General features: G+C 34.1%; 4 protein-coding genes across 6 annotated transcripts; all 4 read right to left on the bottom strand.

The window, feature by feature from the left end:
- Nucleotides 1-3,807: 3,807 nt before the first annotated feature.
- Nucleotides 3,808-5,623, bottom strand: LOC131607938 (probable amidase At4g34880). The gene is made up of 4 exons (XM_058879883.1): nt 5,062-5,623; nt 4,758-4,969; nt 4,429-4,665; nt 3,808-4,242 (listed from the first exon to the last, which is right to left on the bottom strand). Exons 1-4 carry the CDS (start codon nt 5,614-5,616, stop codon nt 4,032-4,034), a joined length of 1,215 nt encoding a protein of 404 aa, XP_058735866.1. The 5' UTR covers nt 5,617-5,623; the 3' UTR covers nt 3,808-4,031.
- Nucleotides 5,624-6,437: 814 nt separating this feature from the next.
- On the bottom strand, nt 6,438-8,692 carry LOC131607937 (probable amidase At4g34880). The gene is made up of 5 exons (XM_058879881.1): nt 8,071-8,692; nt 7,770-7,981; nt 7,451-7,687; nt 7,071-7,263; nt 6,438-6,992 (listed from the first exon to the last, which is right to left on the bottom strand). Exons 1-5 carry the CDS (start codon nt 8,626-8,628, stop codon nt 6,630-6,632), a joined length of 1,563 nt encoding a protein of 520 aa, XP_058735864.1. The 5' UTR covers nt 8,629-8,692; the 3' UTR covers nt 6,438-6,629.
- Nucleotides 8,693-11,122: 2,430 nt separating this feature from the next.
- Nucleotides 11,123-13,333, bottom strand: LOC131603460 (probable amidase At4g34880). The gene is made up of 5 exons (XM_058875773.1): nt 12,727-13,333; nt 12,383-12,594; nt 12,019-12,255; nt 11,739-11,931; nt 11,123-11,658 (listed from the first exon to the last, which is right to left on the bottom strand). Exons 1-5 carry the CDS (start codon nt 13,270-13,272, stop codon nt 11,305-11,307), a joined length of 1,542 nt encoding a protein of 513 aa, XP_058731756.1. The 5' UTR covers nt 13,273-13,333; the 3' UTR covers nt 11,123-11,304.
- Nucleotides 13,334-13,439: 106 nt separating this feature from the next.
- On the bottom strand, nt 13,440-20,580 carry LOC131603459 (kinesin-like protein KIN-12B). Of its 3 annotated transcripts, none has more exons than XM_058875771.1 (16): nt 20,221-20,580; nt 20,007-20,144; nt 19,826-19,909; nt 19,604-19,732; nt 19,446-19,505; nt 19,299-19,352; nt 19,124-19,216; nt 18,002-18,097; nt 17,636-17,781; nt 16,992-17,141; nt 16,778-16,907; nt 15,881-16,687; nt 15,699-15,797; nt 15,458-15,616; nt 14,541-15,374; nt 13,440-14,144 (listed from the first exon to the last, which is right to left on the bottom strand). In XM_058875771.1, the coding sequence occupies exons 1-16, from the start codon at nt 20,419-20,421 to the stop codon at nt 13,848-13,850; spliced, it is 3,477 nt and encodes a 1,158-aa protein (XP_058731754.1). In that variant the 5' UTR covers nt 20,422-20,580; the 3' UTR covers nt 13,440-13,847. The 3 variants fall into 3 exon arrangements, with proteins under 3 accessions (XP_058731754.1, XP_058731753.1, XP_058731755.1); XM_058875770.1 differs by having other exon boundaries at nt 14,541-15,386; nt 15,464-15,616; XM_058875772.1 differs by having other exon boundaries at nt 15,464-15,616.
- Nucleotides 20,581-23,691: the final 3,111 nt, after the last annotated feature.

The raw sequence follows: 23,691 nt of genomic DNA, 5'->3' as shown, positions 1-23,691 counted from the left end.
TCTTGGATGAGATTCCTATGGGCATTAGACAAGATTTTGTAAAAAATAGAGACTTAAATGCACTTTTGGTCCCTGTAAGTTAGCGAGTTTTTTTATTTTCGTCCATGTAATTTTTTTTTTGTTTTTCTTTGAGTCCCTATGTCTTACATTTTGCTTGAGGTTTAGTCCCTAAAGTCAAAATCCACATGAAAATCTGTAGGTTTCCTGCGAATTTTCCTGCGGATTTTAATTTTAAGGATTAAAACGAACACGAAAGTGAAATATATCCGTGCTAAATTAAGTTGATAAAATGGACAATTGTGTTTCATTTTTTATGTTGAGAATCATAAGAATCGGTTTACCTACATATTTCAATTTATTTATGTTTTTTAAACAATTTTAGATGGAAATAAATGCAACTCACTACATTTATGTTTTTGTTTTTGTCCCTATATCTTACATTTTTTATGTCATTTTTTTATATAGTAATCATGCTCGAAATTCAACTCACTACAATATTTTATTTTTATTATAAGAAGTATTTTAAAAAATATGGATTTAAAACTCATTTTTAAACTAAAATTTTTAACAGCACTAGAATCACTCCAACTAAATATACTTAGTTAACGAGTATATTTCCTAAAATTCACCACTTCTCAAAAGACAATATCACGTATTGAGTTTCTATTTGAAGTCACAAGTTCAAACCCCAACAATTACAAAAGTATATTATTTAAAATATCATTTTTTTAACATTAGAATAATTAAATTTAAAATGTAATAGTCATATATCATTTGCATTAACCAAATTTACTTTTATGAGAGACAATTTTTTTTTACACCAATAAATCATATTTATAAAATTATTTTAATTACATAAAATATAAAAAATAGATTAAACACATTCGCGCAACGCGCGAGTCATATTCCAATTTTTTTTTAAAGTGTGCTAAAGAAAGACTAAAATAGAAATGAAAAAAATTGTTTCAGAGACAGGTTGTTTCTTCGCTCTTTCTCTTCAAAAGTGGAGAGATCAAAAAACCCCACAATATTTGAGTCTCTCCTCTATTTCTTCGATACTCCAAACAAAAGAGAGAGCATGTCTCTTTTCAACTTCTCTCTCCCCTTAATCTCTCTTCTTTAAATTTATTATACCAAGTATATCTTAAAGGAGAATAATCTATTACTCTCATAATCACTAGATAAATTTATTGGATGATCATTTATACGAGCCATGACAAAATAAATATTAAGACCTAATGCCCAGGGTAACAAGGGTACTTATAGAGAATGGAATATGGTGAAGAGGGCGGAAATTAATTACAGAATGGAAAATCTCTATTTTGAAAAAGGACAAACACTCAAGAAAATGCGTTAGAGAAGAGAGAAAGACATTCTCACAAAGGAAAAATGACTCTTAGAAATGGCAAAGAGTTCAAGAGACCTTTATATAGAGGAGAACAAGCAACAAACTAGATCAAAGGAAAACGAAAAGTTGTAAATCAACAGCTAGATTTTACCTTGGAAATATAAGTAAACCCAAATGCACTTGAATGCCCTGAGAGAAAAGTGTCACGTCCTAACCTACGAGTCTAAGACCACACGTCTAAAAATCTAGCGAAACGTTTCAATGTTGTAAAAAACATTTAATGCATTTGTTCTCCATTACTTCCATATTTGTCAATGGTCTTCCGACTTCTCCTTATGATCTGATGTGGTAAATAAGACGTAGATCACAAATTTGAAAGACTTATTGGCCAACAAACATTCAACAAGCCTTGAGAGCAGATGTTTTGGGTCGTCCAAAGACACAATGCTCTGGAGCCTAACCTTGCATAGTCCAATTGAAAGTATACATCGTATATAGTTAATGTACGTGAGATTCAAGGTACACTTTTGTGATCTCCGCTCTTCACTTCAAACATCTTGAACTCTGTAACTAACTTGGGCGTTGTAGGTTTACCATGCACCAACGTATTAGAGATCAACATCATCACTTTAGGAGTCCAACATCAACTATCAACACTATTCTGATTCACGCGCGGAACACATTATATATATATATATATATATATATATATATATATATATATATATATATATTCGAGTTAGACTCATGAATCTAATGACTTGAATTATACATAATTTAAATTCAACTCGTTTAATTAACGAATTTAATGTTTTATTTATATTCAATTTATTTGGTTCATGAAATAAATTTTCAATAATTTATTCGTCGAATCGAGTTTTAAATTATGTTCGAATTAATTTGATGTATTGCTAATCATAATTACCATACAATTAAGGTCTTACTAAATTAGAACCATATATTTTTCAAGTTCAAATAACTTTGTCGCGGTTTGTCATCATTATTACTATCTTAAAAAATCATACTTTTTTTTTGAGAAATTTTAGTTTATAAAGTAGTGTATGTATTTCTCATGAAAATAAAGGTTGTTTCAACTCCACTTCATCACATGTTTGACTTTTTCTCTCTCTCCTTGGACTTCACCTCCTATTCGTTTACTAGTCTATACTCTTGTCCAAAATAGCAACAAGATGTAGCATGCAACTCAAGGAAAATAAGGACCCACATCAAATACGACGTTTCATCCCATGCCTAACTAAAATTATTTCAAACTCGTATCTAATCAATCCACTCAATTAAGATGCTGAGTCACGAGTTAAATATCTAACTCATTCACTAATTTCTTGTTAGGAATTAAAATTATGAAGTAGGTATTCCCACACAGTCTAATCTATTGACCTAAACATAATTACAAGTCAATATAAAACTCGCTAGAAAGGAATAACTTAAAAACGTTTTTGACTTGAAAACTTACTTTTGTATCTTTATTTGTTTGTATCTAGAATGAGGGTCTTATATTATTATTAAGGTAAGAACTATATACGAACTAGTTATTATTTTCCATATATTTTACTTGACTATATGACTATTAAACTTGTTTGTGTCAGATATGTTTTCAAGTTTTTTTTAATTAATAAATATAAGACCCACATTTTCTTAGCATATATTTTTCAACTTTTGTTTATAGTAAAAATTAAATTATTGGGAGAACATCGTGGGAAGTAATTATTCAGGCATACTCCTTTTCTTGTGCACAACAAAATATATTTTTAGTGGATCCAATCATTTTAGTGCACAACAAAATATGTTTCTTTGACTATTTTAAACCACTATCAAGTCTATCTATCCACTATAAAGTTGTTTCATAAGGAAAACAAAATCGAAATTGTGTTATAATATAGGAGTATTAGTTTATCTCTTTTAAATAGAGAACTTTATTCAATTCATACAATAAAATAATTTTATTATTTATATCCGTCTTTATTATTTATATTTATTTTTTAAATTGGTGAATATGGGTAGGTTATTTCAAATTTAAAAATCAAATATTTTTTACGCACAATTGTAGAGACGAATTGTTTAAGTTGGATAACACTGTAATGAATGACCAAACTCTCATTTAAACAAAAATTTAACATTGTTGCATATCTATAGTTAGATTCAAACTTGCAAGTTAAGTAAACCATTCAATTAATAAATTTTTTGTTAGTGTGTGAGCTGATACTCAAAAAAAAAATGTTGTAATTATTAATCGACTATCCAACTTTTTTTTAATAAAATATCGACCAATTCTAATGTATGTTGTATTGTCATGTTGAATAGGATTATATGTAATACTTATGGTCAATTTGTTGTCACAAAAACTTTGCAAATCCAACAAAAACAAAGCTTGAATCTTTAATAAAGACCAATTATTTGAAAATTGAAACAAAATTTTATTTTATTTCATACAACACAAACAAACCTTGAATCTTTAGTGAAAGACCAGTTATCTCACAATAAAGATTCCACCTTGTGTTACAAAATTGAAACAAGTTTTATTTCATTTCATACACAAAAACTCACTGCATTTTGTCAAAATCCCAGCTTTTGATTTATTATTCAGCTCTAAAGCATTACTACAAATTTTCAACTTCCAACTTCCTAAGGGGTGGTGGCAATATCCAATTGTCTATAAACAAAATCACATATATATACTCACCAATTTTGAGTGTTTCTTGTTGAAATCTATCACATCTGCCAAACTCTTCACTGGTGAAGCAATTAAGTCTTTCAGGTATGCATTCAAGGACAATTTGAATTCAAAATTTAAAGCAATAATTTCACTTTGATTATTGATAATTTCATCAATGTCATCAATCTTCAAATTATCAACCAAAACTGCACCTCTTTCCCTGATAATTTCATCAATGTTATCAATCTTCAAAGTCTAACATTGTTTAATGTAATCAAGTCTGATGCATGGACAGTTTAAATTGTGTTTGATATACCTACTCTTCCTATTAAGTTACGCACACAGAAAAATTCAAAGCAAATATCATTGAAAGTTGACACGACAAATAGTTTTAGAATTTAATTACCTAAATGTTCTTAGGTGTAGCTTGAAAGTTTCATCCAGTAAAGTGCCATCTCCAAACTCGTAGTATCGTCTCACTACTCCTAACCTCTTTCCTCTTAGTCCATCTTTGTTTAGAAACTGAGCATAGCCACCTTTTGGTATATACTTTGATGCTTCAATTGTTGCTTTATCAAGAGTGTCTATGCCAGCTATGGTTTCAAGAACATAAGCAGCATCTGATACAGTCCTGCAAATTGGCCTATACAAAACCACATAATTGATGTCATAAATGTAGTGCAAATTGGCCTATACAAACTAATAGAAACGCAGATAAACGGTATATAGGCTTACCCAACAGTGTCTTGCCTTGGACTAATTGGAACTACACCTGCTCTACTAGTGAGACCAACTGTGGGTTTGATGCCTACTACTGAGTTAAAATTTGAAGGACATAAAATGGAGCCATCGGTTTCGGTACCAAGTGATAGAGTCACCAAATTTGCAGCTACAGATATTGCTGATCCACTACTTGAACCACAGGGTTCACCCAATGTATATGGATTCTGCACAGCACAAAGCAAATTTGTGAAATCCTCTATATTTTCTAGAATCATTCATACAAGTTTCAAAGTTCCAAATGTAGTAAATTATATACCTTTCCTTGTCCACCTCTGGCACTCCAACCACTTGGAACATTAAAAGACCTGTAATGTGCCCACTCACTCAATGTGGCTTTCCCTAATATGATAGCCCCGACTTTCCTTAACTTGGTAACTACTCCTGCATCTCTTGGAACCACTGATCCAAGTAGTGCCAAAGAGCCTGCAGTAGTGTTCAATTTATCCTTAGTTGCAATATTATCCTTAACCAGAATAGGTATTCCATGCAACCTTGATAGAGAGTCTGGTGGTTTTTCCCTTCTCTCTTTGTCAGCTGCATCTGCTTGAGTTAGTGCATCTGGATTCACTTCCAAGACTCCTTTGAGAATTGGATTTTGGATATTGATTTGGTCGAGGTAGAACTCAACAAGTTGTCTTGATGTTAATTGGTTTCTTTGGAAAGCTAGTTGGAGATCTTGAACTGTTGCTTCTTTGATTGAGAATTCAGTGGCCAAGGTGATTGTTGATGATAGTAGCATAGAAAGGAATGTAAATAGTAGAAGAAAAGGGGAAGCATATGTTAAATCCATTGTGAACCTTAAGCCACCCATTGACTATACTTCTTAATCATATTTTAAAGGTTTAATTATACTTTTATTCTATGCAAATTATGAATTTTTATTTGCTTTCAGTCTTTGTAAACAAAATGTTTTTTCTTTTGATTTTTGATGTTTTGTTTTAATCCTAAGAAAATATTTAATTATAATTTTTGTCCTATGCATTTTAGTTCACTAGTGCTAAAGATGCTGTAACCTATAAATCAATTTGAGAGTAAATTAAACATAAATTATTTAAAAGATCAAAGTAGTAGATTTCACCATTTTATTTAATAGTGTCGATCGTCTTTCCCGAGATCAAATCATGTAATATACAATGGATATCAAAGAAAAAGAAATGAGCTTGACAGTTTTACTTTGTGTTAGCTTCTTGACCGATAACAAACTGTAAGACATATTTGAAACATGTAATACATCTTAGATGGTTACTAATGGAGACAAGACAATAAAATCTTTGTCTGCCACAACTGAAAGAAAGTCATCAATAACTTTAATTTTGAAATTTTTTATACTAGGTTTATATGAGGATAATAAACTAGATTCTTCAGTCATGTAATCGGTGGCTCCGAAATTCACAATCCAACTATGATTAGGAATGGTTGGCTTATTGTGAAAAATTACATTTCTGGACTATAGAGTAGAAAAGAGCTTAAGATTCAAGGAGTTTGTACTGTTGATCTAGTTGTTCCTTAGTCAGCGGAGATGCAATTGAGAAAGATTATAACTTCTTATCGTAAGTAGCTTACAGTGCACGACTTCCACCTTTGTTTTTTGCAATAGCAGGTTTTCCATGAAGTTTCTGTCAAGGGAAATAATTTATGTTGAAGCCATCTTATTTGGTGAATATCTCAACATTATTTATACATTCTGTTATCATGGTATGAAAACCCAACTTATCAAAAAACTTTTCTTAACAAAACACATTATGTTTCATACAAAACTCACTCCAGTATTCTGTCAAAATTCCACCTTTTATATTTATTTTTTAGCCATAAAACATCACTACTTCAAGCGTCTAACTTTCGAAGGGGTGGTGGCCTTCTGATCAAAGTTGCTTGCTCAAATGAATAAGCAATTTCAATCAACTTTGGCTCTGAACCTTTCAAACCTCCAAAGCAAATTCCAAATGGCATACCCTTTTCATATCCTGCTGGAACATTCACTCCAGGATAACCTCCAATACCAAGTACGTTACTAAAGTACGAGAAAGGTGTTACCACAGCATCAAGTTTATTTCTTTTCATCACTTTCTCAAACCCATTTTGTGACAATCTTGTCATATTCAACAATGCCTGTTTCTCTGCTTTCCCAATTCCCTTTGTCTTTTCAGCTTCCAACATGAGATCTTGGCCATACTCATCAAGTTTCTCCTACAAAAATTATAAGACGGTATCGTTATAAATGTTAATTAATATCCAATTATCCAACAAAATCACATATATACTCACCAATTCTGAGTGTTTCTTGTTGAAGTTTATCACATCTCTCAAACTTTTCACTGGTGAAGCAATTAAGTCTTTCAGATATGCATTCAAGGACAATTTGAAATCAAAATTGAAAGCAGTAATTTCACTTTGAGCATTGATAATTTCATCAATGTCATCAATCTTCAAATTGTCGACCAAAACTGCACCTCTTTCCCTGATAATTTCATCAATGTTATCAATCTTCAAATTCTAACATAGTTAAATAGGTCTGATGCATGAACATGATTCCTTCGATATGATTGTGGACAACGAAAATAATACACATTGGATACAAATACAAAATAACTTACAAACAAGAGTTAATCAGAACTTGAAGATTAATAATTTTAGACTTTGGTTACCTTAATGTTCTTAGGTGTAGCTTGAAAGTTTCATGCAGAGAAGTGTCATTTCCAAAATTGTAGAATAGTCTCACTACTCCTAATCTCTTTCCTCTTAGTCCATCTTTTTTTAGAAACTGAGCATAGCCACCTTTTGGTATATACTTTGATGCTTCAATTGTTGTTTTATCAAGAGTGTCTATGCCAGCTATGGTGTCAAGAACATAAGCAGCATCTGATACAGTCCTGCAAATTGGCCTATACAAAACCACATAATTGATGTCACAAAATCGTCATGCAAAACGCAATAGAAATTCAGATAAACGGTATATAGGCTTACCCAACCGTGTCTTGCCTTGGACTAATTGGAACTACACCTGCTCTACTAGTGAGACCAACTGTGGGTTTGATCCCTACTACTGAGTTAAAATTTGAAGGACATAAAATGGAGCCATCGGTTTCGGTACCAAGTGATACAGTCACCAAATTTGCAGCCACAGATATTGCTGATCCACTACTTGAGCCACAGGGATCACCCAATGTATATGGATTCTGCCCAACACAAAGAACATTTGTGAAATCCTCTTTATTTTCTAGAATCTTTCATACAATTAACTAAGAAGTAGTAGTAAATTATATACCTTTCCTTGTCCACCTCTAGCACTCCAACCACTAGGAGCATCAACAGACCTGTAATGTGACCACTCACTCAATGTGGCCTTCCCTAATATGATAGCCCCAGCTTTCCTTAACTTGGTAACTACACCTGCATCTCTTGGCACCACTGATCCAAGTAGTGCATAAGAGCCTGCAGTAGTGTTCAGCTTATCCTTAGTTGCAATGTTATCCTTAACCAAAATAGGTATTCCATGCAACCTTGATAGAGAACCTGGTGCCTTTTCCCTTCTTTCTTTGTCAGCTGCATCTGCCTGTGCTAATGCATCTGGATTCACTTCCAAGACTCCTTTGAGAATTGGATTTTGGATAGTGATTTGGTTGAGGTAGAACTCAACAAGCTGTCTTGATGTTAGTTGGTTTCTTTGAAAAGCATGTTGGAGTTCTTGCACTGTTGCTTCCTTGATTGAGAAATCACTGGCCAAAGTTGATGATAGTAGCATAGAAAGGAATGTAAATAGTAGAAGGAAATGGAAGAAAGAGGAAGCATATGCTAAATTCATCCTCAGCCTTAAACCACCCATTGACTATACTTGTGAATGATATTTCAAAAGTTTCACTATACTTTCATTCTATGCAAATTATAAATGTTTATTTGTTTTCAGTCTTTGTCAATAGAATATTTTTTGCGTTTTGTTTTAATCTACCAAAATGTATCAATAAGGTGACAACTTATTTTTGGACAGGTTTATTTTTATTGGATGATGACAGCGGTCCGGGGACCCAGAAACTTGTCTTTCTATATGTTTTTGCTTCTTTTCTTATTTTGTCTCTTTATGAAGAAAGTGTTGTATAAGTTAAGATTTATATACCTTACTATCATTCAATCTCTTTTCATATATTTGCTAACTTTTATGGACCGGCCATAGCACCCCCGACCGACTATTTTAAAAGAATTGCAAGTCTTCCATAATCTTCTCAGCATTCGAGAACTTTCTTTCTGATGATCACAAAAGATTTCAACTGCGTGGACAGCCAACGACTCTCCACAAATTACTCCTGTGAGTTTGTTATTTCCTCTTTGCTATATATAGAGAAGACGCCAAATTCAGATACTCGGTTTCAAATCTAATTTTAACTCACCCTTCTCCTTCACATAATGACTTGAATGTTGGAGTGTTAACCTAACAGGTAAGCTCCCTCTCCGCCGCACCTGAAGCTTTGATCCGTCGTAACCACCGTGGAATTTTGTTTTGCAGGTGATATGCTTTTAACAAGGACAACAACTTTTGATGATGACAACTAATGTCTTTTGACAAGTCAAGTATAAGAGGTTAAGCGGATAAATATGCAAATATTAGAGTTTGATGGACTTGATTATCCGATGATGGTAATCAAATGGAGTATAAACACAAGCCTCATCTCAAGTAAAATCAAGCAAGTGTGTACAAGAAAGAAAGCATCTGACAAAGTCTTGAAGTACAAGAAAGTCCTACCTTGATTAGTTTGAGTGAATATTTGTAAAGCATAAGGGCGTTGTCGTAAAAGTGCTTGGCTAAATCACACAAACGCGAAAACACTTTTTAAATTGATTTTTCTCAAGAAAATATTTTCGAAAATACTTTGAAGTCATGCCAAATGAGTTAGGAGCTGTCAGAATAGCTCTCGGCAACGTTTGGTATTTGCCAATCAATTGGACACGTTAACCTAATCGATTGGCTCATTTCAAAATTGCGCCCTAAGCGGTTAGGACATCATCTTAATGATGTGCAACAACTAAATATCTTTTCTTTCTCTTTTGAACTTAATAATCGATTATTTTAGGGTATCTAATCGATTGGCAATATGCGATAATCGATTAACAAGTCTTAAAATGTATTAAAAACAATTTCAAACCTCTATCCTAAAAATAAAGGCCTCTTCCTTTTGTTTATGAGTTTATGGCTATTATTTTGAACTTTAAACTTATGGTCATTGAACTTATTTTTTTTATATATGATATTTTTGAACATATGCATGTAACTATAAAATATATAAATATATTTTTCTACCAATAGTATAATCTTACGATCAGTGTTACAATCTTCAAGTTATGATTCTTCAACCCTCTCCAGTTTTACTAGCCACATTGAGAGAAGACTAGACCGAGCTTTGTGCAATCCTACATGGTAAACTTTTGCTCTATTATTTTTTGCACCACTCTCTCAAGACACACATCTGACCACTTCCTTATCAATCTGGATCATAAATTAAGCAACGGTTCTCATATCCCCCAATTCAAATTTCTCAAGATGTAGTCCCTCCAGAATGGTTGTAGAGATGTTATTGCATCTTGTTGGAATAATAGAGTCATTGGTTGTCCTATATACATTTTAAACAAGAAACTCATGCTCTTAAAGAACCATTTGAAGATCTTGAACTTAGAAGATTTTGGCAATGTTCACAGCTTATTAAAAATTAGAGAAAAAGCTTTAGTTAATTCAAGCTCAGCTTCAGGTTGATGAAAACAATGACAGTTTATTAGACCAGGAGAAGATGGCTCATCTCGATCTTGATGAAGCTCTTAGGAGACAATAATGCTTTTACCAAGAAAACGCAAGATTAAAATGGCATGTGAAAGGAGACACATACGCTAGTTTTTTCCACAAAATGGTAAAAATCAAGACAACCCAAAAGAGATTGCTGGTCATGTTGTTCTCCACTTTAAAAATTTGTTCAATTCTGATTTTGTGATGCAGGATTCTTTGCTTGTGGAGGAAGTTATCCCAATACTAATAAGCTTCTGACCATGCTACATTCTCATGATGAAATCAGAGATATTTCTTGCATTAGTTTCTCTCAAAGATCACCAAACATGTAGCATCCATATTGTACTGTTGGTTTTTCAGATCAATCATGGATGTTACTGACATCAAGATGCACTCTCTAGATAATTTACAATTGTTCAGGTTATAATGCACTAGTTACTGACATCAAGACATACTCCTAAATGCACTAGTAATTGTTGCAACTTGCAAGTGAATATTTAGACTCTCAGTAAACACACATAAACAGATATCGAGTTTATGAAATCATTAATTGGGTAAAAGAACATGATTGACAACATTTTAAACCATTAATCAACGGTAAGAAAGCCTAAAAGCTTTTCTTATTTCAATCACATACTAGTATTTTCATATAAAAAACACATTATGTTTCGTACAAAGTTCCAGCTTTCATTTTAACTTTTTCTTGCCATAACGCATTATACTTCAAATGTCTTATTTTCGAAGGGGAGGAGGCTTTCTGATCAAAGTTGCTTGCTCAAATGAATAAGCAATTTCAATCAACTTTGGCTCTGAGCCTTTCAAACCTCCAAAGCAAATTCCAAATGGCATACCCTTTTCATATCCTGCTGGAACAATCACTCCAGGATAGCCTCCAATAGCAAGTATGCCACTATAGTCTGCAAAAGGTGTTACCACAGCATCAAGTTTATTTCTTTTCATCACTTTCTCAAACCCATTTCGTGACCATCTTGTCATATTTAACAATGCATGTTTCTCTGCTTTCCCAATTCCGTTTGTCTTTTCAGCTTCCAACATGAGATCTTGGCCATACTCATCAAGTTTCTCCTACAATTAAGATGCTATCCAGATTAATATTAATTCATATCCATAAACAAAAATTCGTCATCTCACATATATATACTCACCAATTTTGGATGTTTCTTGTTGAAGGCTATCACATCTGCCAAGCTTTTCACTGGTGAAGCCACTAAGTCTTTCAGGTATGCATTTAGTGATAATTTGAATTCAAAATTCAAAGCAATATTTTCACTTGGAGTGCTGAGAATTTCAGCAATGTTATCTATCTGCAAATTGTCAACCAAAACTGCACCTCTTTTCCTGATTTTGAAGGAACAATACAAGACTTATTAATGCTTCATTAGAAGTATAAATTCTTGACAAATTACAGTTTTAGACTTTAGTTACCTTAACGTTTTTAAGTGTAGCTGGAAAGTTTCATGCAGAAAAGTGTCATTTCCAAAATCGTAGTATAGTCTCACTATTCCTAGTCTCTTTCCTCGTAGTCCGTCTTTCTTTAGAAATTGAGCATAGCCACCTCTTGGGATATACTTTGATGCTTCAATTGTTTCTTTATCAAAAGTGTCAATTCCTGCTATCGTTTCAAGAACATAGGCAGCATCTGAAACAGTCCTGCAAATTGGCCTATACAAAACCACACAATCAATGTAACATATTCATTATAACAAAATGTCTTTTGATAGGGAAAGTTGTGTCATATTGATATAAAGAAATTGTTGGAATTACAAATTTTCGATATATATAGGCTTACCCAACAGAATCTTGCCTTGGGCTAATTGGAACTACAGCTGCTCTACTAGTGAGACCAAGTGTTGGTTTAATGCCTACTACTGAGTTCATACTTGAAGGGCATAAAATGGAGCCATCGGTTTCAGTACCAAGTGTCACAGTCACCAAATTTGCTGCTGCTGATATTGCTGATCCACTACTTGATCCACAGGGATCATCCAATGTGTATGGATTCTGCACAATTCAAAGAACATATGTCTAACCTCTCTTGATAAGCATTGTTTTATTAGAATTGAGTTAGATTTGAATTCAAAAGCTAGACCAAGCTCACATTAAGTAAGAAGAAAAGAAGAAGTAGAAAATTACCTTTCCTTGTCCACCTCTAGCATTCCAACCACTAGGAGCATTACTAGACCTCTGATGAGACCACTCACTCAGAGTGGCCTTCCCTAATATGATAGCCCCAGCTTTCCTTAACTTGGTAACTACACCTGCATCTCTTGGCACCACTGATCCAAGTAGTGCATAAGAGCCAGCAGTAGTGTTCAGCTTATCCTTAGTTGCAATGTTATCCTTAACCAAAATAGGTATTCCATGCAACCTTGATAGAGAACCTGGTGCCTTTTCCCTTCTCTCTCTGTCAGCTGCATCTGCTTGTGTTAGTGCATCTGGATTCACTTCCAAGACCCCTTTGAGAACTGGGTTTTGGACTTTGATTTGATTGAGATAGAACTCAACAAGCTGTCTTGATGTTAATTGGTTTCTTTGGAAAGCTAGTTGGAGATCTTGAACTGTTGCTTCCTTGATTGAGAATCCAGTGGCCAAGGTTGTTGGAAGTATATAAGGGAATGCAACTAGTAGAAGTATTATAGGAAGGAATTGGAAGAAAGAGCTTGCACGTGTTAAGTCCATAAGTGAGGCTAGAAAGTTGAAATCGCCCAATATCTATACAGCAGTATGTTTTATTCTTTATGATATATATACTATAAAATATGCTTCTGAATCATTATAGTGGATAAAATATCTAATGGCACCACTATCCACCAAATAAAAAATATCTAATACCACTTCATCTTGTCTCACATGCTGCACCATGGCATCTAAATGATAGAGTACTTTAAGATTCCCACGGATAATTTGTATTTCTGGTCTTTTGAGCTTTGTAGTCAACTCTATCCTCTAATTTCTGACCTAATCGACCAGTTAGATTAAACATTGAAAAATAATAATAATTTCTATATTAAAAAGTAAGAATGATGTTCATTTTAAAACAAATTGTATTTACTAAAGACATACTGATTTTAAAACAGAGTGTACCATATACATAAAACATGTGATGTGTTTTCAAAGAATGCCAATATACACTCACCCTAATAATATGAAAAGCTATACGAATGAAAGAATGCCAATTATTTCGTGGAAGAAATCAAATTCATATGATTATGAGCAATAGAAGGTTGCTACAGTCATTTACAAGCGTGATTTTACTATATGTTGCATTTGTCATAACCAGAGAACCATGATTGTTCTTTTGATTTAGCAACCTCGCATTCCTCTTCAATACAAACTGGTTCAAACCTATTAACACTATTGGGTGGTTCCAGGGTGTCCTCATCAATAGGGATGGCATCATCATTACAAGTAGGTTGTATTGCTTTCATAGGCATTCGTGATTTGGCAATGAGCTCATTAAGTGTGCTAATCTCAATCTCGTGTTTCTTCTTCAATTTATCAATTTGTTTGAAGGCCTTTGCAGCTTCCTGTTCGGCATCCATTGCACGGTTCTGCAAATTAAAAAGAGCAATATTAACAACTCGCTTTTTATTTTTGAGTAAGAAAGATGCTGGTAATTGATGCTTCAGGTACTGTTTCATGCGATAAAACAACCAAACTCATCAAAGTTCAGTTTATTATTAGGTGTGAACCAAATTCATACTGATGGCCAATATTGAATGAAAGCAACTATCTTTTTTTTACTCTCTACATAGAATGATAATAGAAGAAACAAATGTGTTTGTTTTATAAGGAACACGCAACAATGTCAATGGAACATACAAGGAGAATACTTGTGATAATGATTGATGGTTTAATCAAGTTGTAAAAAAGGGGAGAGAATGACAAAAGCAACAAGTACTTTTCAGTTGATAATATTCATTAAAGATGCATGTTGATTTTCTCACCTGTGCGGTAATGACACCTTCTTCTGCTTCTTTAAGCCGCACAAGAAGCTCACCGGCAGCTTTCACTGCTTCAGAAGTATCCTTTAGTTGATCCTGAAGTCCTTTATTTTCATCTATTAGGATTCTCCTCTCTTTTTCTTTTTCTGCTTTTAATGCTGAAATTTCTGCTGCAAGGGTATTTATGAGTTTAGACTCCGCACTTCTTACTTCTGCTCTGGAATTTGCTTTTTTTATATCATCAATTCCATCATGAATCTTTCTATGCCTTTCGAGCAACTGGACATGTTTCTCTTCCAAATCTGCATACTGTTCTAAAACCCGTGCATGACCTTCTATAGCTATTTGCATTGCATCCTTCAGTTCCTTGGAGCACTTCCTCTCAGCATCTAATTCACGCTTCCTCTTTTCAGCTAACGACCTGTTAGCTTCACCTTCAGCTCTGAGTTCTTCAGTCAGAGAAATCCACCTGTTTTCGGCCTCAATCCACCGACTTCTTTCCTGTTCAAGTTTTACTTCGGCACTGTCTTCAGTTGATTCTGGATTTGCATTTGCCTCAGTGCTAGCTTCTGTTGAATCAGGAATGGCATTGAGGTTTGTTTCCAAACTAGGTTCAGATGAGCGAGGCAATTGCAAAGGTGGATATTCTTTTCTTGCAGCTGCGGATGGATAGTCTAAATAAAAATGAAGTTGATTTCTTAAATTACATATCTCTTCCACCAGCACTTCCCTCTCTCCAAATTCATAGAAATTCTGATATTCCTGTAGCTTATCTTGTACTCTTTTTAACTCTATCTGCATCTTCAGAACTTCTGGATGATGATGCTCATAGTTCTCCTTCAAAAGTTGCTGAATGTTTATATCAAGTCTTAAGCATCCAATATAGTAATCATAAAAGAGAAACTTTAAAAATTACTTACTCTTACCTCGGATTCATGTGCGAGGGACACTAGATCTTCGTTCATGAATTTGTCGGTGGGTAAAACACCATCCATATGGCTCTGAAGGCGCTGAATTTTACCTTCCCTTGCCTGTCCTGTTATTGCATTGCATTCTCTCTCGTGCTTGTACTGTTCCAACTACAAGTATGATTGACAATAGTCACAACAGATGATGATAAAATGGTTGCGGATTATTGTTATGAAACAAACATAAACTTACTAAGCAATTGAGCTGCGTTATCTCAGAAGCCTGCTTTGCACATAACTCTTCCAGTGCCATTTCCCTCCTTATGGATCCTGCCAAAACCTTCTCTGCAGCCTATATCACATGAGAAAGAGACTATAATTAACAGATTGAAACTCAGGTATACCGGAAAATACATTTGAAATTTTTACACTCACTTTGAGAACTTGCTTCTTTTGTTTATCAGCAGACTCAGGGCAATCAACAGCTACTAACTGCATGTTTGAGTTATCGTCAACCTTACTGACATCAAGCTGCATTCTACTTTTACAGTTATTACAGGTCATCATAATAGAATCTTCTTCTCCAGCCTTAACATCGACGAAAGCCTGTACTCCCACATTAACTTTGTCCACTGGAAAAATTTGCTTAGGATCTTTAGGTCTCGATGAGAGCCTCAACGGTGATCGCCGAATAGCTTCTGCGCAAAGGTGATTATCAATAGTTTCAAGACCATGTCGGATGCTAGCTGTTAAATTTTCAGTTTTAGTACGGAAATTTGGAGCCATCAGACTAGACAAGGCATTAGGCATGCTTTTCTGATTAACAGTCTTTGTGCCAAAGTCATTCTTTATGCCTATGTCATTTTCGCTATGAAGATTATTCTGAGATGGAGAGAGCTTTGATAAGGTCTTCAAACTTTTTCTGCTGCTGCTGATTGTTGGGGAAACACTGAGATTTGGGGATTTGAAGACGGGGCCAGTATCACAATTAACTACACCGAGGCTAGCAGGATTATCAGCAGAATCTTTACTCGAATTGCAAAGAACTCTAGCATGATCCTCAACACCTTCCTCGTCAATCTCCATCTCCTCGTCACTATCTTCATCAATGTGAGGTAGTGATAACGGGTATTGGAGTCTAGGCTGCAATAAATTCAAACTTCTTCGGATCAAAGCTGCTGAATGGCCTCCTCTGCCATCACTAGGATTGTTACCATTTGTTTTAACTCGATGCAGCTCATCCTGGTTGATTTTACAGATATAAGTTATATAAATCAAATTCCATATACTGACAAGGAAAAGAGAAGGTTGATCATGGTGGGAGAAATATACCTTGAGTTCGCGTATTACTTCTCGCAATTGGTTCACATCATCGTGCATTACTTCATTTACAACAGCTTTGTTCTTGATAGCTTTGGCACATTGTGCAAATCTCAACGTACTAAAAGTTTCACTCTTACAACTGCAATGCTAAGTCGTGTAAATATTTATATTCCGTAAGACATAAAGAGAAAAATAAAAAATCACCAGTTGTTTGCATATATACCTTTGTGCAGGGGAAATAGCGCAAAGTAATGTTAATTTTGCATTTCCACCGAGAGACTCCTGCAATAAAAAAGTCAATTTGGAGTCTCTATAAGGTATATGCCGCTGCTTTCCTGTCTGAGAAACTTCAGCAAGAATGTTAATCAGATTCCTGCAGTCGGATTTAACCTCAGTAAGCTCTTGGAATGAAGGAAAAGTGATTGTAGGATTTGGTAGCCAAGGTATAAATAGGATGAACAGGTTATAAAACTAAGGAGTAGAAATTTTCAGCTTGAACTTTTATCCAAACAATTGTTAGAGCAAAGTAAGTGGCACGCCAACAACTAAATCAGTAGGCAAGCATTTTGGTATAAAATGACAGAAAGATTTATAGCATGTATTGTAAATTGTTTCAGGTACATGTTTATTGAGGCTGTACCAATAGCAGGGTTTAAGAGGAAGATACGGAAGGAAATAAACATACTTCTCATTGATTTAGAAAGAAAGACGGTGTACCACAAAGTCTTATGGAAGGCCTTGTAAAAAAAGGAACTTTATGTTGCAAATATTCAAACTATAATAGATATCAACAATGGAGCAACGGCTAGTGTTTGGAGTGCCAACAATAGCAATAACAATGGAATACACAAGCATGTTAAGTCATACCCAAGCTGTGAAAGTGATCTATTAATGTTGCCAGCTTCCTTCAGACGGTATCCTGCTGCACCTGTTAATTTCTGTCGTTCTGACCCAGCTAAATCAACGAGATTGATTTTACTTGTTTTAAATCTGCTTAAACGATCTGCAATACTCTGCAAATGAAAATTGAGCTTGCATCAATAACTCTTCTATTGTCAGTTATCTTGTGATGCAGAATGTCATCTGAACAGTTGTTTTAGCCAACAGGACATAATAAAAGCAAAGGTTCAGGATAGCATAATGTTTCTTCAAAAAATTATCTAGTTAAAGATTACTAACTGTTTAAAATAATTATTTCAACAATCTCCAGGCCACAAGATAAGAGTATATCACCTTGCATCGAGACTCAACAACACAAGTAAAAACTGTATGTGAACGGGAGCTCTCAGAATTTACACTGGTCGCACCTACTGTTCTGTTTAGCAATCCCTGCATAGTGAAAGGTACATGATAGTAAAAAATGCATAAAAGACATAATAATCAAAGAATTGGAAGATTTCCTAAAATAGAAATATATCAAAAAGTATGAAGTGCCATGGCAGTTATGAAATGTGAACCCAAAAGTATTAAAACAAACAAAAAGTATATAAATTAACTGGAAAGCTAAAAGTATTTACTAGCATAAAATCAAGGTGAAACTTTAAAAGTAAAAAAGAAGATATATCCAAAGCTAAAAGAAGATAAACTATTAAAAAAGATCTTGAGGTAAACGAGTTGGATAGAAACATGATCTTTGATAGAATATTATGGCTTAATTTGATCCATGTAGCCGATCCCACTTGTGGAATAAGGCTTGGTTGTTGTTGTTGTATTCAAGTTTAGTAAGACTGTAAAACAACTAAGCTTTTCATTTCTCTTGGTGACAAAATCAGTTTTAACCAAATCTGCTTGATGGAGATTGAATCATAAATGCTCTAAATGAAGAAAAAAGTAATTAACTGCTGTTTTAATACCAATAGAAGCGCTGCTTAAAAATGAACCATACATAAATCATAAATACCCATATATCTGACAATGACATGAGTTGATTGTTTTGTTGTGCCTTATGCGTATTCAGATATCTGACATTCTGACACGAACTATGGCAACTTCTAGTATGTAGTATGTGAAAGAAATGAAAAGAAAATACATCCTATAGAATCAACACAGTATTACAAAACTATATTATTGAAATAAAGTTAAAATAAGCATTTCATATGAATTCTTAAAGATAATTACACTCAAGAAATTTAACATGAGAAAAAAAAATGTCATTTAAATATAAACGCATTCAGTATAGATGCATGACACAACATTGTCTAATTAGTCATCCATTCCATACACCAGATAAATATTCAGCATTGAATTGTATGTGCTTTCAGAACATCAAACAAGTGCTAAAGAATAGCAGTCTATGACTAGTTCGACAATGGCTAATCCAAAGCAGCATTGAGTTATATACATGATAAAGCATACCTTTATCAAAAGCTGATTGACATCTTTCACTGTACATACATGCTCCTCTGTAAGATTTTCAACATAGATACCAGATTTGACATCTTCTCTAATCTGAATAAACAACAAATAAATCAGTTCCAGTATAAACAAGTCAAATATGAAAAAGGGAAAACTACAAAGGTTGGGATTTAACCTGTAGGTTTCTTTTATTTGGATCTAACAGATCGGTTATATGCTCATTATATATCTGCAAAAATCCGTGCTTCAGATATACTAGACAACAGTCAAGCTGAACAAAAACACAGAAAGAAAGAAATAATCAACAGTCATTCAATTCAACCTCAAGAAAAGAACAGTGGCACTGGTACATGAGTTGGTTATCAGTATGCTTAGTTTGCTCCTGCACAGGAAACACAAAAATTAATCAGCACCATACAAACACATTCATAGAGCTATCAAAGGATTTAACAAGAAATGAAACATGAAATTGTCACTAACTTCATTTAAGCGGGCAAAGAGTCTCTCGAAAACACGCGGGGCAAGACCTCCTTGCTGATCAATGGTTGAGTTTTCAACAGCCAAAGCATTGGGAGGACCCCACATAGTGTAAGTCTTACCGCTCCCGGTCTATATGGAAAAAAAATGAAAATTAATAATCATCAAGAATCAAGAATAACAAAAACCAACAAACAACATGATCAAAAAATAATGGAAATAAACCTGGCCATAAGCGAAAACTGAACTATTAAACCCTGCTAAACAATTCTCTACTAGTGGCACACCAACAAGCTCAAAAACATCTAGCTGTAAATCGAAAAAACAACATTAAACAATATTAAACAACCCATGAATCAAGTAATAGCAATGGAATCAGAATATAGACACAACAAATAAACCGTGCCTGATTAGCATCGGCGTGAAGGATAGAGTCAAATGCGAAACTATGAGAGTTGATTGACAAAGAACTGTTGGAAATCTTCTGAATCACGGAATCTCCTTCATCCTTGACATTGCTCAGTGGTTTCAACCTCACAATAACCTAAAATTAGTATATAACATAAAATTAGAAACTAATTAAAATGTAATTGTTGAAGATGAAAAGAGTGATGGTAAACCTTGACGCCGGAATCGGAAGAGGTGGAGAGTGTGTCTTCGGGAAGGGGAGGGAGCTTGCGTTTGAGAGAGTTAGGGGGTTTGGAAGGAGGATTGTTTTCTTTGTCCTTGGATGGTGTGAGTTTGTGCTTTTGCGTTGATTTGGGTTTGGCGGATGAAGGATTGTTCCGCGAGATTGCGTTTCTGAGCGAGAATTTCTTCATCGGAGTTGAATTTTGGTACGGGAAGAGAAGAGAAGAGAGTTGGGTTTGGGGAGTGGATTCTAGAGAGAGAAAATAGGGTTTGAGATGAGAGAGAAATGGAACAGGGAGAGACTGTGAGAGACGGGAAGCGGAACCAGCCGTTGTGTGAGTGAGTTTGAATTTGAAATTTGGAAATACAGTAGTTTTTTTTTTTTTTTCGTTTTTCTTACATAATCATTTTTGGGATGTATGGTTGGTTTTGTACATTTTTTTTTTTAATTGATTGGTTTGGTTTGTACATTTTTTTTAATTGATTGGTTTGGTTTTATATTTTTGGCACCTAAATAATTGAAGGTAACTTTAATTTAATTGAGTACCGATACCCTCATTCAATAAAATAAGGTTATTCTTTCTCACGTCATTTTTTAAATTATTTTATTTTAAAATAAATTAAATAAATTATTTAATTTGCCTTAGGAGTATTGGTACCCACATCGTATAAGTTTTGTCTGCTGGAGGAGAGGGTTTTGGAAAGCATAATCAAAAGTAATTTCTCAAAAAAATAAAATAAAAGTAATTTTCATAAAAAAAGAGTTCAAAAATATTAAATTTTCAAAGAAATCCAAAAAATAAAATCAAAGAAATATTTTTATCTTAATAAAAATTATAAAGCATATTCAATTGACTCCAAATCCAGGGGTCCTCATATTTGAAAAGTTATTTTCTATATGTCCTACAATGGAAATATAATTATAATTTATCCTATTTTTTAAATTTTTTTACTCAGATTTATTATTCAATAAAGGTGGTAGGTATTGATATAATGAAGGGATAAGATTGTATTGTTGGGAGTTTGAGTGATAGATGTCTGGTCGACGGACTGAAATATATTGAAGGGGTGGCCGAAATTAGGTTTATTACTGTGGTGGGTGGTAATGGTAGACTGATAGTTTGTTTAAGAGGTTGTGGTATAAAGATTTTGTTGTTGAAACTCGGTGGTATGGAATTTTTGTTGTTGTGTAATTATCTTTAGAGAAAAATAGAGTAAGGTAGAGCAAATGATATAAAATTTGTAAAATAGTGTTATTGGATGTCTAAAATGATTTATAAGTTGTGTTATTTATAGAGAAAACTATTTCATTGGCAATAGAATTGTGTCCTATAAATTCTCATCATAGTTTCTCATCATGTTCACTTAAAGATGAAGTACCATAATATCTATGATGAACCAATTACAATATGTGTCGACCTATCAAGAACTTGACGCATACATAAAATTATATAACGCAACTAAGATACGACATATGTCAAGTCAAAGAAGGACTCGTTGGAAATATATGTCGTCCACCTAAATAGAGACCTAGAGATGATCCATGAGTAGGTAGGTATAAAGTGATACCTCTTAATTTAGTAAATGCCTTCACATATACTATGGGAGAACAACATCAAACTGACCATCCCATTAGGGCGCAAGGCATGGCAGGAAAGATGAAAACTCTTTCCAAGATTTCATGCAAGATGAAGAAGTGGGGATTAGCAAAGGGATGTAGGAACATAAATATCCCTAACCAATTTGACGTCGTGAGGCTCGGTCACAGAGATACCCCCATTGAGGAAGTATTACCCTCATACAAATAAAATTATAGTTAAGTTGATTTCGTTAAGTATTTTTATCATTTTTATGTAAAAACATTATATGATCCTTTGATTCTCAAGCAAATAAATGAGTTATTTACAGAAAATCTTTGCTTTATCGTCATACAAAAGACAAGTCTGTTATCAACCTGCGCAAAGCCTAAATCAAAGACCACCAAAGTGTGGTGTCATCAACATCGCAAGTGTACAACTAAAGCGATGAAACTCCAACTATGAGAAGTCATTCGATTAAGGACACCAAAACCTCAAACGCAAAAGTTGTAATTCGAGCTCACCCTCTCTTGGTAGCTAGTTACTATATAACGCAGGAGGTGAAGCCTTTTTACGTCATCTACAAACTAAGTTTTCACTTGGGGCAGGAAAGAGGAGAAAACCATTGGTTGGGCACGCTCCTCGGAGGTTTCCAATAAAACTTTCAAGCACAATCTAGTGATGGCTACCGGAGATCAAGAACACTGACCACAAACCAAAAGCGTTAAATTTAAAAGATCAATATTGTGTTGTAAACACAAAATAATTTTTCAAAAGAAATATGGAAATCATAAAATAACGAAAGGTAGTACAAATGAGAGTAAACAACGAGAACATTTCCATCATTGACAATATTCTTACAATGACAGTCTGAGTGGAGAAATGTTCTGACAACATAACAACAACAAAAATACACGACCTACCAGGCCAGTTCCTCACCAAGAATAACCACATTTATGTTCATTATTTCCTGCTTATGATGAATTTGCTCCCATGAGAATTTTTTCTCATAAATGGAAGAATCCTACATGCTTCAAGAAATTCTCAATGGTCACATGCATTATGAGATTTTTTTGCATAGTCTTTGATCAGGTGAACCTTGTTAGACTACATATCATACAACTTGTCATGAGTTACTTTCAAACCACTTCAAGCTTCACTCAATGATCTATCCAGTTCCTCTACCTTCTTGTACATAGAATATAAAACCCCGTTAACAATGGCTAAAGTAGTTTCTATCAAAAAATTCCTTTCATTCTGATATCAATTTGATATATCTCTCGTTTATTCCCAGAGCCAATTCCTTTACCTTGTCAACTAACAAAGTGGGGTACTCGAACACTTGCATTTTGTCAACCATTATTATTCGACCCAGAAAGTTCATAAAGAAGCTTATCCCTTTCAATAAGAAATGCACTAAGACATTATTTAAGCCTTTCATTTTCCTTTCAAAGATACATGGGCGCCAAAACTTCCCCCTTCACTACGACTCCAAAAGCCATCACAAGACCAACTTTGCACATATAATATCACATTTATGCCATCTCTCCATAACTCAGTGTTTCATCTTTGCTCGCAAAATACATAGAGTATTCTTCAAAAATAAAACAGTTCACTAGATAATTGGTTTTTGTCATGACCCAACCTCCTTGAATCCCCCTTTCATCTAGAGGTTTCTTGAATACAGGGTCACTAGGGACATAATCACCTTCAACACCCCCTCTTTTGAAAACCTTCACTAGACACCCTCAAGGATGTTTTAGGATTACTCTCATCCTTAGGCAAACAAGAAGACTCTTGTATTCATGCTTGATCACCTTTAGACAAGGAGAAACTTCATAGTTGTGGACATAATTAATGGTTTATATCTGACCTCGATCTTGC

This window comes from Vicia villosa, linkage group LG5 (genome assembly GCF_029867415.1).
Source record: "Vicia villosa cultivar HV-30 ecotype Madison, WI linkage group LG5, Vvil1.0, whole genome shotgun sequence".
In the NCBI taxonomy this organism is placed as follows: domain Eukaryota; kingdom Viridiplantae; phylum Streptophyta; class Magnoliopsida; order Fabales; family Fabaceae; genus Vicia; species Vicia villosa.
This window is presented reverse-complemented; position numbering and strand designations above follow the sequence as displayed.

What these genes read in the sequence shown, in the direction of transcription:
- LOC131607938 (XM_058879883.1), bottom strand. Translation starts at nt 5,616, where the DNA reads ATGGGTGGCTTAAGGTTCACAATGGATTTAACATATGCTTCCCCTTTT. An exon ending in CCAAGGCAAGACACTGTTGG is followed by an intron (nt 4,666 to 4,757) that starts GTAAGCCTATAT and finishes GGTTTTGTATAG; the next exon opens with GCCAATTTGCAGGACTGTAT. An exon ending in CTACACCTAAGAACATTTAG is followed by an intron (nt 4,243 to 4,428) that starts GTAATTAAATTC and finishes TGAAATTATCAG; the next exon opens with GGAAAGAGGTGCAGTTTTGG.
- LOC131603459 (XM_058875770.1), bottom strand. Translation starts at nt 20,421, where the DNA reads ATGAAGAAATTCTCGCTCAGAAACGCAATCTCGCGGAACAATCCTTCA. An exon ending in GCCACTGTTCTTTTCTTGAG is followed by an intron (nt 19,353 to 19,445) that starts GTTGAATTGAAT and finishes GGATTTTTGCAG; the next exon opens with ATATATAATGAGCATATAAC. An exon ending in TAACGCAGCTCAATTGCTTA is followed by an intron (nt 15,617 to 15,698) that starts GTAAGTTTATGT and finishes TCATACTTGTAG; the next exon opens with TTGGAACAGTACAAGCACGA.
- LOC131607937 (XM_058879881.1), bottom strand. Translation starts at nt 8,628, where the DNA reads ATGGGTGGTTTAAGGCTGAGGATGAATTTAGCATATGCTTCCTCTTTC. An exon ending in CCAAGGCAAGACACGGTTGG is followed by an intron (nt 7,688 to 7,769) that starts GTAAGCCTATAT and finishes GGTTTTGTATAG; the next exon opens with GCCAATTTGCAGGACTGTAT. An exon ending in CTACACCTAAGAACATTAAG is followed by an intron (nt 7,264 to 7,450) that starts GTAACCAAAGTC and finishes TGAAATTATCAG; the next exon opens with GGAAAGAGGTGCAGTTTTGG.
- LOC131603460 (XM_058875773.1), bottom strand. Translation starts at nt 13,272, where the DNA reads ATGGACTTAACACGTGCAAGCTCTTTCTTCCAATTCCTTCCTATAATA. An exon ending in CCAAGGCAAGATTCTGTTGG is followed by an intron (nt 12,256 to 12,382) that starts GTAAGCCTATAT and finishes GGTTTTGTATAG; the next exon opens with GCCAATTTGCAGGACTGTTT. An exon ending in CTACACTTAAAAACGTTAAG is followed by an intron (nt 11,932 to 12,018) that starts GTAACTAAAGTC and finishes CTTCAAAATCAG; the next exon opens with GAAAAGAGGTGCAGTTTTGG.